The 15,002-nt window shown below is 33.8% G+C and overlaps 1 protein-coding gene across 1 annotated transcript in view; it reads right to left on the bottom strand.

The window, feature by feature from the left end:
- The window catches only part of LOC150102416 (muscle-specific protein 300 kDa-like), a 1,203,500-nt gene that overhangs the window by 52,385 nt on the left and 1,136,113 nt on the right, over positions 1-15,002 (bottom strand). Inside the window, exons 74-75 of the mRNA XM_090399574.1 lie at positions 8,008-8,334; positions 921-1,229 (exon numbers count right to left, since the gene is read on the bottom strand). Of these exons, the coding sequence (XP_090255700.1) occupies positions 921-1,229; positions 8,008-8,334 (636 nt within the window). The remainder of the gene's footprint in view (positions 1-920; positions 1,230-8,007; positions 8,335-15,002) is intronic.

Below are 15,002 nucleotides of genomic sequence, written 5' to 3'. Positions count from 1 at the left end.
AACCAAGATGTTTTCCATTCTGAGAGTATAACATTGAAGACTGAGCAAACTTTATCATTTAATACATAACTACTTATTAAATTCTGTACACTTATAGGGAAGCAATTAATCTGGTTAATTAAATTGTATGAAAGCTCAATCTGATCATACTTCTTGCATACATGTAGCTCTCCTCACCTCTAGTTGTCATCAAGAACATCCAGATCTCTGGAATGGATCAGATTTTAATTACTGGAATAAGACTGTAAATTTTGATGATAAAAAAAAAAAAGTCTGTATTCACTACTGCAAAAACAAGATGATTTTCTATAACTTTTAGCTCAGTAAATATTACAAGTCGACTTGTCAAATATTATTTCCCCATCTGAATGGATGGTATTGATATCAATAACTTTTCTCTTATTAATTCAATGCAGTTAAGAGAATGTTTAACCCACTGCTACTCTGAAGTTAGTTCAAACACTTATGTCTAAGGCTCAGAATCATTGTTAGCCATAATGAACCAATATGTACCTAAAAAAGAGTACTATTCTGCCATCCTAATTTCAAGAGAATATGTACAGAAAACTGTTTTTATGGTTGAGATAAAATTTTGCTAGTTTTTGCTGTTCTCCAAACTTGTCACTCCTAGGCACTGCCTCTGCCTTAGTTGTTTAATGGATTACACTGCCCTGCAAATGCTGTTAAAATATTATTGTTCTTCAAACAAGTTCTTGTTGTGAGCAATTTGATCCACAGCTTAAAAAAAAAAAAAAAAGCCTATTTCAAAATTCTAAATCAGATAAAGAAAAAAAGTAAAACTGTGGAAATGGATGTTTTATACTTTTACATCACACTGCTGGTTTCTGAGACAACAGTAAATATATTACAAATAAATTTAACACTGATATTCTAAATTATCTTTCTTGAATTAAACTTACCTCTCTCATGTTTAACTGATCCCTCAGGCTCTTTCGTTTAAACTGAGGAGATTCTAAAGTACTTTTTGCTTTTTCCAACCAAGCAGTGACTTCCTTCATTTTACGGTCACATTGTTCCCATTCTTCTACCATTTCTTGCAATAATGATAATTCTTCTTGAAGTCTACTTTCAGTGTTACTTTGTTCTTGTTCTATTGTATCAAGCATGTCTGGAAGGTCTCCTGAACTACATGCCTCTCCAATTTTTTCAAGATAGTTACCCAGATCAGCTATATGCTGTTGTATTTTATTAGTTTCTTTGGCAATTGTCTACATTATAGAAAAGAAAATGAGTAAACATTTCTGTAAAAATGCTAATCTAAACTAGTTCAAGAAAATAATACTCCAAAATAACTATATGAATGCAAAAATGCATGAACTAAAATAAAGTGTTTCCTGCTGTCAAAAATATTACTTTCATTTTGATGGATGGATGCCAAAATGAAAATATTACTTTCATTTTGGCATCCATCCTTAAAAAATATTTTCTTCTTGAAAATGCTAAAATGGCATTTCAATTCACACATTTCACAGTATACAAATGCCACGTTTTTTTAGATTATCATCTTTAAAATAATTCATGACTTTACATCAATAAAAGTGCACCATAATTAAATCACTCAACCAATGAAAACCTGTTTAACATATCTGAGTACCAAAACCCAGCCCATTGTAGCCTATTAATATGTAAAGTTGTGATATAGTAAGTTTCAATCAAGCATGGAAAAGTCTAAAAATAACTCAAATCATCTGTTTTACTATAAAACATAACATCAGCCCAATAAGATTCAAGAGCATGCTACCTTGGAGACTGATGTTCATAAGGAAATTTTATTCAGTGAGTCCATTTTGTATTCTCTTAGAATAAAATGCAGGCTAATGAGTTCTACTAGTGCAATTTCATTAGCAAAATTTACTACATGATCATTCTGCTAAGCAAGAAAGGACTGTGTTTCAGAAATAAAAATAACATAAATCAGTTATTATAAACTGAAAAGAGTGAGCTATACACTGCTTGGAAAGAAGTCAACAGACACCAGAGTGCAAGGAACAAATAGACATGGCACCGACCTTAATAAACATGTATGACCTCCTTTCGCCGCAACAACTGCAGCAATCCATCGAGGCATACTTTCGACAAGTGTACAATAGCAATCAATGGGAATTTTGGACTATTCTTCCTGAAGGCATGTAATGAGGTCCAGGACTGTTGTGGGGGCAGATGTCCCTTGACTTCATGTATAGATATATATAATAGGTTTCTGTAATTAAGTAGTTCTATGGAAAGTTTTCGGTATTGAGACCACATTGTAATATAAATTTAGGAGTTTATTAAAAATAAGCAATTAAAACCCTAAAAGTTTCGTGTGTTGTAAGACTTACATCATCAGGAGTAGTGGTACATAAAAGTTTTATGCAACACATCTGTAACTGGAAGCTCATGTTGAATGCCTATGGTCTAAAGTTACACAACTATTAAAATTATGCATTAAACATAAGAATTTCATCAACCGATTAACATTTCTGGTTCGATGCAGAAACAATGATATTGTACCTAATTTCGTAAGAATTAAACATGCATTCCATTCAGCCAAAGCAACAAATAGAATCTACAGAAAAACAGAACTAGTTATCTTAAGAGAATGGATCGCAACCACTAGATCAGAACTTTCAAAATATGTTTACTGCAAATCATAAGAAATATAATTTAATAAGAAAGTTTAACTTGCTTCAACAAGAAAAAGAAAACAAGAAAAACATCTAGATCAGTCTAAAGTTGTCATTAATCTTTATTCCAAAATCCTGTCAAAAACGGAAAAAAATCTCCTATGGAAAATTAGGGAGTCAATTGAATAAATTTAGGTGAAATAAAAGAGAAATTAGTCAAGACTCTAGATTAGCTCTATACAAGATGGTGGACTAACCAATTTTAACTTATGGATTTTAGAGCTAGGTAAGAAATAAAACACTTGATCAAAGACTGGAGACCACAGATATGAGAGTTCTGAGAAAAATCAGGGAATAAACAGATGGAATAATTGGAAGAACCATATTAAAAATGAGGATATTAGGAAGGTACTTAATATCATGCATTCAGGAATATGAGCAAGCTAAATAAAAGTGATACGGTTACTTAAACTCAATGGAAGAAGAAAGGTTGGCAAAATAGGTGTTTGATGCAAAGATTGGTAGGTAAAATACTTTGAAGAAGACCACGATTTAGGTGGTTTGATACAAGAAAGAAAGATGATGACAGAAATATAAGATATGATAACACCAGAATCTTGACTGATAACAGATAAATTTGGAAGAAAATTGTAGACAGGAATTTAATAATGATTTAAACTTTTCATGTAGCACTATCATAACATCCTGTACATAGCCTGAGGGCATATCCAAAATATTATGCTTCTAATGATTTGTTGTGTGTTACAGTATAACATTGCAATTCAAATCACATAAAGTGTCTCTGCCTTAATGTTAAATTGTGAATATTAATACATATGCATTTAGCAATTAAAATACATCTTTTGGAAGGATGCTGCTGTAGACCAAGGGATAGAAAAGATGATGGGGATGGCTTGCATCAGCAAATATGCTCAGGAATTTATGCAGTTACTAAGGAATAATTACCTGGGACAGAATGTTATGGAATATACTAGTGATTTGAGAGTGATCGATCTAGTAATTGCATCTTAGAATTTGTCTATAACCAATATGACCCCATTACCACCAATTGGTGAGAGTGATCATACAGTATAACATTGCAATTCAAATCACATAAAGTGTCTCTGCCTTAATGTTAAATTGTGAATATTAATACATATGCATTTAACAATTAAAATACATCTTTTGGAAGGATCCAAATCACAATGACCTGGGAGGTGGCTAAATGTGTAGAATTTTCAGTTAAGACTGGGTATATGTGGAATTACAGTGCTTGTAAGTATGACAAGCTTAGTAGATTACTTGGACCAGTGCCATGGTATCTAAAATTGCAAGGGCTGAATGTTGATAGTGCATGGGAAGTGGTAAAGGAGTGTTTGAGGGAGGTAATGGCAGAATGCATACCTAGAGTCAGGAGAGTAAATCAAGTTGGAGTTAAATGGATATATATCACCAGTAAGCTGGAGCTGCAAAAAAAGAAAAAAAAGAAACAATTATTGAATGAATTTAAGGAGAAAGGTAACATGCACACATATGAACAGTACAAAGCACAGTCCAGATGGGTAACTAGTGTGGTAAAAAAGGCAAAAGCAGTTTATAAAAGGAAGTTAACAATGCAGACTAAAAAGAATCCCAAACCATGCTGAAAGTAAAAGAAAAAATGTATATGGCAAAATGATTTTAATGAATTCCGATGGTAGAGAGCAAATGATTCGGATAGACTGGCAGTCTGGATCAGTTTAACGGCGCGATTTTTTTTTTTTTTTTTTTTTTTTTTTATGTTGAGCCCATACACAGGAGGTTGGTTGGTCAACCTATAGTACATTAGTACCATGTATGGGTGGTAGGTTGGGAAAGGAGGAATTTGTTTACATTTGATTTGAATGACTTTAAATTGTATTCCTTGGGAAACACAGCAGGTGGGAGACTGTTCCACAGTGCAGAAGTTGCAGGGATGAAGGAAGAGGAAAAGAAATTTGTTCTGTTTGTTTCTGGATGAACTGTGAAGGGATGTTGTGCAGCAACTGTACGTGTTCCAATGAGTTTAGTACTGAGCAGAGGAATTATTGAATGATATTTCCAGTGAGCATTTCCCATGGAAATATTTGTAGAATATACATACTGCAGAGTCCATACGTCTGTGTGAAAGAGGGAGTTGGTAAGGAATGGATCATTGATAAGTCTAATTACTCTCCTCTGTATTGAGTTGAGCATTTTGAGAGAGCTTTTTTGGGGCTCCACCCCATATGCGAGAGCAGCATTCAATAGTTGGGCAGATTTGTGACTTGTATAATGTTAATAACTATTTGGGGATGAAGTAAAGTCTTGAGCGAAAGAGAAATCCTAGTTTTTTTGAGGCTGAGGATGCAATGTTTGAGATATGTTTATGCCAGGAGAGGTTTGATGTGAGGGTGATTCCAAGGAGTGAGATCTCAAACTGTCTGGAGATTTCGGTATCATTAAAAAGGATATTGGGAAAAAAATGGTTCTTTTTTTATGGGAAATAGTACTGAACTGGGTTTTATTGGCATTGAAATTTATGAGGTTATCTGAACCCCATTGGAAGATGTGACAAAGTGTAAATTTATGCATTTTAGGTGAAAAGATTACCAGCTGTATACCACATTGATGGAACTGTACTCCAGAAATTGATGAAGCCACAGATTTGGGAGTGCTAGTGGAAAGGGAGTTAAAGTTTAGAGGGCATATAGCAAAAGTGGCTAAATCAGCTCATCAGATCACTTGGTTACTGAAGAATACTTTGATGAGCAGAGACAAGCAGGTTATTGTTCCTCTTTATCGAGCCTTGATAACACCTCATCTTGACCCCTGCATGTAGATCTGGTCACCAGGGTTTCTTGGCTATGAGGAGGAGGAGAGGATCCAGAGTTGAGTGACCGAGATGAGAGCAGGTCTATGGAATGAGCCTTACAAAAACAAGTTGAAGATTTGTGGGTTACAGAAACTGGCTGATATGCAGAAAAGGGGTGAAATAATTAAGACATACAAACTGCTGAAGTGTTTTTACAATACAGCAATCCCTCGATTAATGCACCCCCCGATTAGTGCGTTTTCGATTAGTGTGTCATTTTTTTCCGATACCAAATTCGATTAGTACGCCTCTAAAATTCGATTAGTGCACCTATATACATCTTAAAAATAAATGTTACAGATTTTAAAAATTTTTGATCTATACATTTTTTATGGCTAACTATTTAAAAAATCACTCACCAGGATGAAATAATTTAGTTACCGATTTGAAACATTTTACAAAGTTATTTTTTAATGGCATACTACACTATTTCCATGTACACTATGTTCCAAATTTACCACCAAAATTTATGTCATCTGCTTTATATAGCATTTTGCTGATCATATCTTGTGCAATTGTTTTCCTTACTTTTTTATTTTAAATTATTTTCCTAACCTTTAATCATGAGTAAGAGAACTAGTGAGCAAAAAATAGAAGTGTGAAAATGATTTGAAAAGTAATCTCATTGGAAGAAAAACTTGAAATAATAAAAAAAAATGAACAAGGCGAGTCCAGAGCAGAGATAGGACAAGAACACAAAAATGGGTGAATCAACCGCTGAATACAAAGAGAAAGGTAAGGCTGCTTCAAGTTCATCATGCATGCATGCACTCGAAATCAAAGTATTATAATGATTAATTAGAGAGACTTCTTTTTACATGGATCGAAGATTGTAACCAAAAATGGATCCTGCTAAACACTAGCTTTATTAAATCAAAAGCATTGTCTCTTTGTAACCTGGAAAGGGCTATTAATGATGGAAAAGAAGAAGAATTCCAAGTTAGTGCTGGGTGATTTGAGCGTTTCAAAAATAGAAATAGCCTACATAATGTTCTAATCACAGGAGAAGCTACAAGTGCAGATAAGGAGATATCCAGAGATTTTGAAGAAACTTGTGTAAGAAGGAGACTACTGTGATCAACAAATATTTAATGTCGATGAAACTGGCCTTTTTTTTTGGAAGCAAATGCCTTCCAAGACTTTTCTAGCCAAATCAGAGAAATCTCAACCTGGTTATAAAGTCGCAAGGTCGAATGAAATTACTGCTAGCAATATGCGAGCCGTTTGGAAGCACATTCTTCCACATTGCACAAATGATTTTAGAGGCTTTACTAATGAATCTAAGTTAATGAAATCTCATTCTGAGAAGTTGAGTGATTCCAATCTGCTAAATTTAGATACACAGTGGGATGATCCTGAAGAATATGAAGAAAATTTAATCACTGACAAGCCCAAAGAGGTTTTGAAAATAGTTTTTGTACAATCGAAGTTTTTAAGCAGAAACTTAGAAACTGACCCTGATGAAGAGAGAACCAGTAAAATTTGCAGAAGAGGAAATAGGGCCATACTGTCAGTTGTATGAAAAAAAAGAAACAGAATGCCTGCCAAACTATGTTAGCTCAATTCTTTGTTAAGAAGCAGAATAATAAATTTATATTCTGAATATGTTTCATTGTCTTCTAGCTTCGTGGTTTTCCTTTAACTAGGCCCTGAGATATACCCTAATTCTTTTATAAAAAAATTAAGGGTCAAAAAGAAATCTGAGGAACGAATTATACATTTTCCCATAGGTTATTATATTCGATTAGTGCGATTTAGAATAATGCGCATGTTTTAAAGAAAGCATTAGGCGCACTAATTAAGGGATTGCTGTATTAATTCAGAGGAAATTTTTCAGAACAGGTCTGGCAGTGGGAGAACTAGGTGGACATCCTTGGAAACTGAGTAAGACTGTAGTTAGTAAGGATGTTAGAACTAGTTTTTTGCTTGGAGACTGGTGAATGAGTGGAATAGGTTGCCAGAGTATACTGTGGGTGCTATGACTGGGAATGAGTTCAAAGCAAAGTATGATAGATACTGTACAAATGTTGGATAATGCTTGACATGATCTTCAGGGCTTCGTTCGATGAGTCTAAGGACTTTATGGAGTAGACCGTAATAATAATAATAATAATAATAAATACTCAACTGAAGTTATCCACTGTTTGATAAGATAATTTTTTTTTTCTGTGGAGAAAATTTTTTTTTGAAATTACAGCCTCGATTAAACCTATGTGCATTTATCTGAATGGAAATACACTGAAAATTGCAGCGCTATCTTTGGATGTGCCATTCAAAGGCCAGATGATTGCTACATAATTTACTATTAGAATAACAATGAGAGCTCGGTCAAGCTGAAATACCTATAATATAATAACTATGTTATAGTTATTATGTTAACTGGTATTTATAAGTTAATAACTTATAAATATCAGTTAACATAATAACAACTATAATTATTTTTGACAACTATAATAACTTTTTTTAAAATAAAATAATTGGCAAAAAAAATTTTCTCTTTGTACCTACCTGTAAATCTGACAATCTTTGCTTTGAAAGTGGCAAAGTTGAAAACTCAGCTTCTTTAGAAAGAAGAGTATCTACTTTTGCAATCCAATCTCTAACTGCAGAATGTACTTGTAAGAAATTATATAAGGCATTCAGTGCTATTTTTATTTCTTTTTGTCTTTCTTCAATCCATGTTTCAACCTGTAAAAGTTGTCCACCAACTGATGTAACTGTTCCTCTAATAACTTCTTTTTCTGAAGGATTGGTTGTACTTTCTATGATTAACTGTCCATTTCTTCGAAGAATTTCCATTTTATCTTTCATCACTGGTAATTCAGATCGAAGTACCTATAACATTAAAGAAGATAATAATGTCAGAATATCAATGTTATTTCTTTCTTGCTATGTTTTAATGTCAATCCACCAACAAAAATTAATAATTCCCAGTATACTGGAAAAAATATCAATTTTGCTTTCTTATTTTAAATTACGTGGGCTGTTCAATAAGTAATAAGACTAATTTTACTGGCAAAACCACTCATCACAATATTAATTTCTGTGGAATTAAAGAAATGTTGCTGTCTGTATTAACAAAAAGGTTGATAGATGGCATATACAGACTGATGTGCCAGAGTGTCACATGACTAAACGCAAGTGCTCATCGGTGCGCCTACGAGGTGCGACCAGTCTTCGAAATGGAAGTGTCCTTGGAACAGCGTTATGCGATTGAATTTTGTGTGTGTTTGCAAAAATTGGTATCGGACACTTTTAACATGATACGCGAAGCTTTCCACGATGAAGCAATGTCGAGGGCAAGTGTTTTTCGCTGGCATAAAACTTTTAAGGAAGGAAGGCAAAATGTGCAAGATCTTGAACGTTAGGGAAGACCTTCGACGTCCATCACAGAGACAATGATCAACACAGCAGCGATTATCATCAGGCACGTCAAAAGGAAGCGTCCATTGCTGAAGAATGGCTTCTTATTGCTAGTTGTGTAGTGGACATTTTGCAGAAGAATAACACAGATATCCTACCACACCCTCCATACAGTCCTGATCTCACACCATGCGATTTCTGGCTGTTTCCTCAGCTCAAGAAACCACTAAGAGGCTGCCATTTCGAAAGCAACAAAGCATGTGTAAAAACTGTGGAGGCAGTTTTGAAAGAACTCTCAAAAAACGGACTCTCACATGTGTTTAAGAAGTGAACGCAATGTTGGGACAAATGCATCATGTCTCATGGTGGTTACTTCGAAAAAGACCATGTCAATGATGACGATTAAAGGTAATCTGTTTTCTGTATAAATATAGTCTTATTACTTATTGAACAGCCTATGTACAATGATGGAACAGTAACACCAGTTTCATTTATGACTTGTACGTACACTTTTATAGTTTTTCATTGAGTGGTACTTCACAGTTTGAAGCAAAATAAATGCACAGTTATTTTGATTCTTATTATAAGCTACCTATTCTCAAAATGTGGCATATTTTGAGAATAGGTAACTTATGATAAAAAGTGATTATCTTATATATATATAAATATTTATCCCACATATGAGAGGTATAAGAACCTATAGCAAATCAGTGTCATGTGTGAGGTGCAGATAAGAAATCTATTGACATTTTCTTAAAGTGCTGGAGGTTGAAGTTGTTGGGAAACACATTACAGGGAAGGCAACTCCAGAGGACAGAGGTATATGGAATAAATGAGGAGGAAAAGAAGCAAGTTCAATGTATTTGCAGTTGTACTGAAAAGAGTTGTTGGGAAGCTGATGCTCTTGTTTTAATAGTCCCAGTTGCAAGTGAAGGAAGGATGTTTGCCAACTCACTGGAGCAGTGACCATGGAAGTACGTGTAATATTGCATCCGTGAGATAGAGGTTGAAGTGTGTCTGTTAGGAAGGAATGCCTAGATTTATAGAGGCTGAAGAAGCAACTGATGTGATGTGTTTGTGCCAGGAGAGGCTGGAGTTAAATGTCAGTCCAAAGAGACATAACTCATCCTATCTGGTGTTGTGTGTATTACTGAGGACAAGGGAAGGTGAGCTGAGATCCCTTTTGCAAAAGGGATCTCAGCTTACTGCATTTTGGGGACACTGAAGGTGACCAGGTTATCATTGCAACACTAAAGAATGGAATGGAGATCAGTGTTTAAGGTACTGGTTGTAGATGATCTTGATGTAAGGCATGTCAGGGAACTACATGGTTTGTGAACGGAGTAGGATGAATGGAGAGTGCTCCTATATAAGTCATTTATTTATACGAGATATCTTAACTCTATCCTGACTCCCTTAAAACATTAACAGTTCTGGCTCTTAACTTGCTACCATGTACACTAGACAAAAATCATATATTCAGTGCATATTATATTCAAGTGAATTTTTAGGTACTCTAAGCCATGCATACTTATGATGGTTATTACAAGGTATAAGTATTATAAGGTGAATTGTTGATATCATGATAATAAACTTATAGTAATCAGTATCTCCAAAAGCAGCAGTAACCGTGGTGATCTCTCTTAAGCATAGATGCATTATTACACCAAGCATAAAACATGTCTTGTACCTCTTGTTTCAGAATTTATCAGTCTACAGACTACTTTGCAGAAGATTTCAAAAAAATAAATAAAAACAGTACTGTATTTTAAGAATATTATAAACTATAGATGTAGATCAGTGTATCTGAAAGAATGCTGAGGATAAAAATAAAAATGTAGAATAAAACACTAAATATAATAAATGTCTACAAAACTAAGGAATGAAAACTAACAACAAAAATCGAAGAAAATAAAATTTTCAATATTGATGTTGAAATCAATATTGAAACACAAGGCTAAACAAATGAAACACATGTGCTAAACAAAACACAAGGCTGTTTTGTTTAGCACATGTGCCATTTGGTGGGAGCTAGACTGACTGTGTAAAATGTCTTTTACACATTAGATGAATAGATTTTTATGTGTGTATATATACATATTATTTATTTATGTTTTCTTATTTCAGCATGGCTGGTCGATTGGTTAGCATATCCACTCTCCGGCCAGCAGGCTTGAATCCTGCATGGATGTTTGTAATCGTCTTTAGGAGATAAATTTCACTGCATGTTACACATATACACAGAAGCATGCATATATATATATATATATACAGTTATTTTGATTCTTATTATAAGCTACTATTCTCAAAATGTGGCATATTTTGAGAAATAGGTAACTTATGATAAAAAGTGATTATCTTATATATATATAAATATTTATCCCACATATGAGAGGTATAAGAACCTATAGCAAATCAGTGTCATGTGTGAGGTGCAGATAAGAAATCTATTGACATTTTCTTAAAGTGCTGGAGGTTGAAGTGTTGGGAAACACATTACAGGGAAGGCAACTCCAGAGGACAGAGGTAGATGGAATAAAATGAGGAGGAAAAAGAAGCAAGTTCAATGTATTTGCAGTTGTACTGAAAAGAGTTGTTGGGAAGCTGATGCTCTTGTTTTAATAGTCCCAGTTGCAAGTGAAGGAAGGATGTTTGCCAACTCACTGGAGCAGTGACCATGGAAGTACGTGTAATATTGCATCCGTGAGATAGAGGTTGAAGTGTGTCTGTTAGGAAGGAATGCCTAGATTTATAGAGGCTGAAGAAGCAACTGATGTGATGTGTTTGTGCCAGGAGAGGCTGGAGTTAAATGTCAGTCCAAAGAGACATAACTCATCCTATCTGGTGTTGTGTGTATTACTGAGGACAAGGAAGGTGAGCTGAGATCCCTTTTGCAAAAGGGATCTCAGCTTACTGCATTTTGGGGACACTGAAGGTGACCAGGTTATCATTGCAACACTAAAGAATGGAATGGAGATCAGTGTTTAAGGTACTGGTTGTAGATGATCTTGATGTAAGGCATGTCAGGGAACTACATGGTTTGTGAACGGAGTAGATGAATGGGAGAGTGCTCCTATATAAGTCATTTATTTATACGAGATAACTTAACTCTATCCTGACTCCCTTAAAACATTAACAGTTCCGGCTCTTAACTTGCTACCATGTACACTAGACAAAAATCATATATTCAGTGCATATTATATTCAAGTGAATTTTTAGGTACTCTAAGCCATGCATACTTATGATGGTTATTACAAGGTATAAGTATTATAAGGTGAATTGTTGATATCATGATAATAAACTTATAGTAATCAGTATCTCCAAAAGCAGCAGTAACCGTGGTGATCTCTCTTAAGCATAGATGCATTATTACACCAAGCATAAAACATGTCTTGTACCTCTTGTTTCAGAATTTATCAGTCTACAGACTACTTTGCAGAAGATTTCAAAAAAATAAATAAAAACAGTACTGTATTTTAAGAATATTATAAACTATAGATGTAGATCAGTGTATCTGAAAGAATGCTGAGGATAAAAATAAAAATGTAGAATAAAACACTAAATATAATAAATGTCTACAAAACTAAGGAATGAAAACTAACAACAAAAATCGAAGAAAATAAAATTTTCAATATTGATGTTGAAATCAATATTGAAACACAAGGCTAAACAAATGAAACACACATGTGCTAAACAAAACACAAGGCTGTTTTGTTTAGCACATGTGCCATTTGGTGGGAGCTAGACTGACTGTGTAAAATGTCTTTTACACATTAGATGAATAGATTTTTATGTGTGTATATATACATATTATTTATTTATGTTTTCTTATTTCAGCATGGCTGGTCGATTGGTTAGCATATCCACTCTCCGGCTAGCAGGCTTGAATCCTGCATGGATGTTTGTAATCGTCTTTAGGAGATAAATTTCACTGCATGTTACACATATACACAGAAGCATGCCATATATATATATATATATATATATATATATATATACACACACACACACACACATAACATTTCCTTTTAAAAATATTATGCATTGCAAAAATGGGTTTACGATCATATGGCAATCATTGCAATTCATAGCTTCCCTCCCTCTTATCGCTAGGAAAACAGAATTGCACTTTCATATGGTAGTAAGATATCAATGCCTCTTTCAAACTCCGTCAGTTCCCTTCTCACAGCCATTTCACCCAGCCACAGTTGCAATGACTTGGGAGCATCATATTCCTCCAATTTATACTGACAAACACATGACTCATTACATGGCATGATGCACCTTACTCATGGAGGTGTCCGTTGACTTCTTTCTAAGCCTGAGAGTATGGTTACTACAGAGAACGTGAGCACATTTAAGGCACAATATGATAAGCTGTGTGGGTGGGTGTGTGAAAGAGGGGCCTCCCATATTGACTCCATGAGATCAGATGATGATAATAGTAATCATAAATTACTGTTTATGTAATGGACAGTTTCCATTCTTATTTCCCATTAGTTCCGAAATCAAACATTATACAGAAAATGACAGTCACTATTCCTCTCATTAAATAATTTTTTTATATATAATTTACAGAAGAAAATTCAAAATCCTATATTATAAAATATCTCATATATTTCAGTCCCAAATAAAGTCTCTGGATATACTGTCAGGTTTAAAAAAGCAGATTTTACAAAATATTTCACAATTCTTTATTTCACCATTTTACCTCAAGTGATTTCCAAAAACAAGATAAGCCTTGATAATCTTTTAGAATCAGCAAGGCTTTTCTTAGATTACTTGGAAATAAACTCTGAAAACTTAAAGTATTTTCTTTTTGGGGGTTAAAGAACAGAAGGAATAAATATGAGCAGGACTAACAAATATGCTCATCTACTCAGCTGTGGTGAATAGATTTTGCCAGTTAGTGATAGCTGCAGATGGATCAAAACAATTTTTTTTTCAATTAATAAAAATAACTTTCTAAACAAAATATATTTTTTTTTAAATTTAAGAAAACACAAAAATATGCATAATATAAAGGGTCACCTAGTAACAAAAATTAATCAACAAATTATGTTTTACAAAAAATTAATGTTGTTTTTACTGTTCTTCCTTATTAATTACTGACTTCTAATTGAATAGTTCTCACATAAAGGAAATGTTCTCTAAGCAATGATACAGCACCAGTAATCACTTTATGGGAACTCCTATTCACTTATTGGGACATATCATTAAAAAAAAATTGGGGTGGTCTTGAACAAGTATATTTTTTTTTTGTGGTGAATAGGATTTGTCCAGTCCTGGATATAAGATCATAAATTCTTAGAAAAAATTTTTCCTTATCCATTATTTCAAAAAATGAATTTTTTTTTTTTTTTTTTTTGTTAGCTATATATCCTTCTAAATAAAACTACTTTGTTTGCTTGTGACTGACTGCACAGTGTGGTGGTTGTGGTGTGGGTTTTTATTCACTATACTATTTATTCATGAATCGCCACACCCTCTCTTTTTTTAATCAATGTTCTTCATAAATGTGCACATTCATAAATTATTTCTCATAGGCCTTGCAGCCTCTTGTGTGTGGGAGCAACATATATTTCCTATCACAGTAATTTTCTGTACCACAACTGTAAATTGGATATTTATTCATCTGTAATAAATGACTGAAACCAGGAACATTGAATATATAAGAAAAATCTGGTCAGACCATTTTAAGACTATCTTCCACCAAGGAAACAAAACTACAATGCCAACAATAGAAGAAAATAATGATCACCCAAAAATTTTACAAGAAGAAGTTAGATATGCAATAAAACAGATGAAAAACAATAAAGCACCAGGCATTGATACTATCCCTACTGAACTGTGGTCATATGGAGGCAGCATATCAATAGAATATTTAACAACCCTATTCAATAAAATACTACAAACAGGAGAGATCCCAGATGATTGGAGAACTGGAAAGATCATCCCAATATACAAGAAAGGAGACAAAAGAGACTACAGAAATTACAGACCAATCAATTTACTTCCTCACACCTATAAAATATTCAGAAGAATTATACAAAATAAATTAAAAAACACCTATGAAGAAATGATAAGCATAGAACAAGCTGGTTTCCAAGGAAACTATTCAACAATAGACCAAATTTTCA

This window comes from Typopeltis vanoorti, chromosome 10, assembly GCF_054136105.1.
Source record: "Typopeltis vanoorti isolate ZY-2024b chromosome 10, IOZ_Tvanoo_1.0, whole genome shotgun sequence".
Lineage (NCBI taxonomy): Eukaryota > Metazoa > Arthropoda > Arachnida > Uropygi > Thelyphonidae > Typopeltis > Typopeltis vanoorti.
The sequence above is the reverse complement of the archived record's forward strand: the minus strand, read 5'-3'. Positions and strand labels throughout refer to the sequence as shown.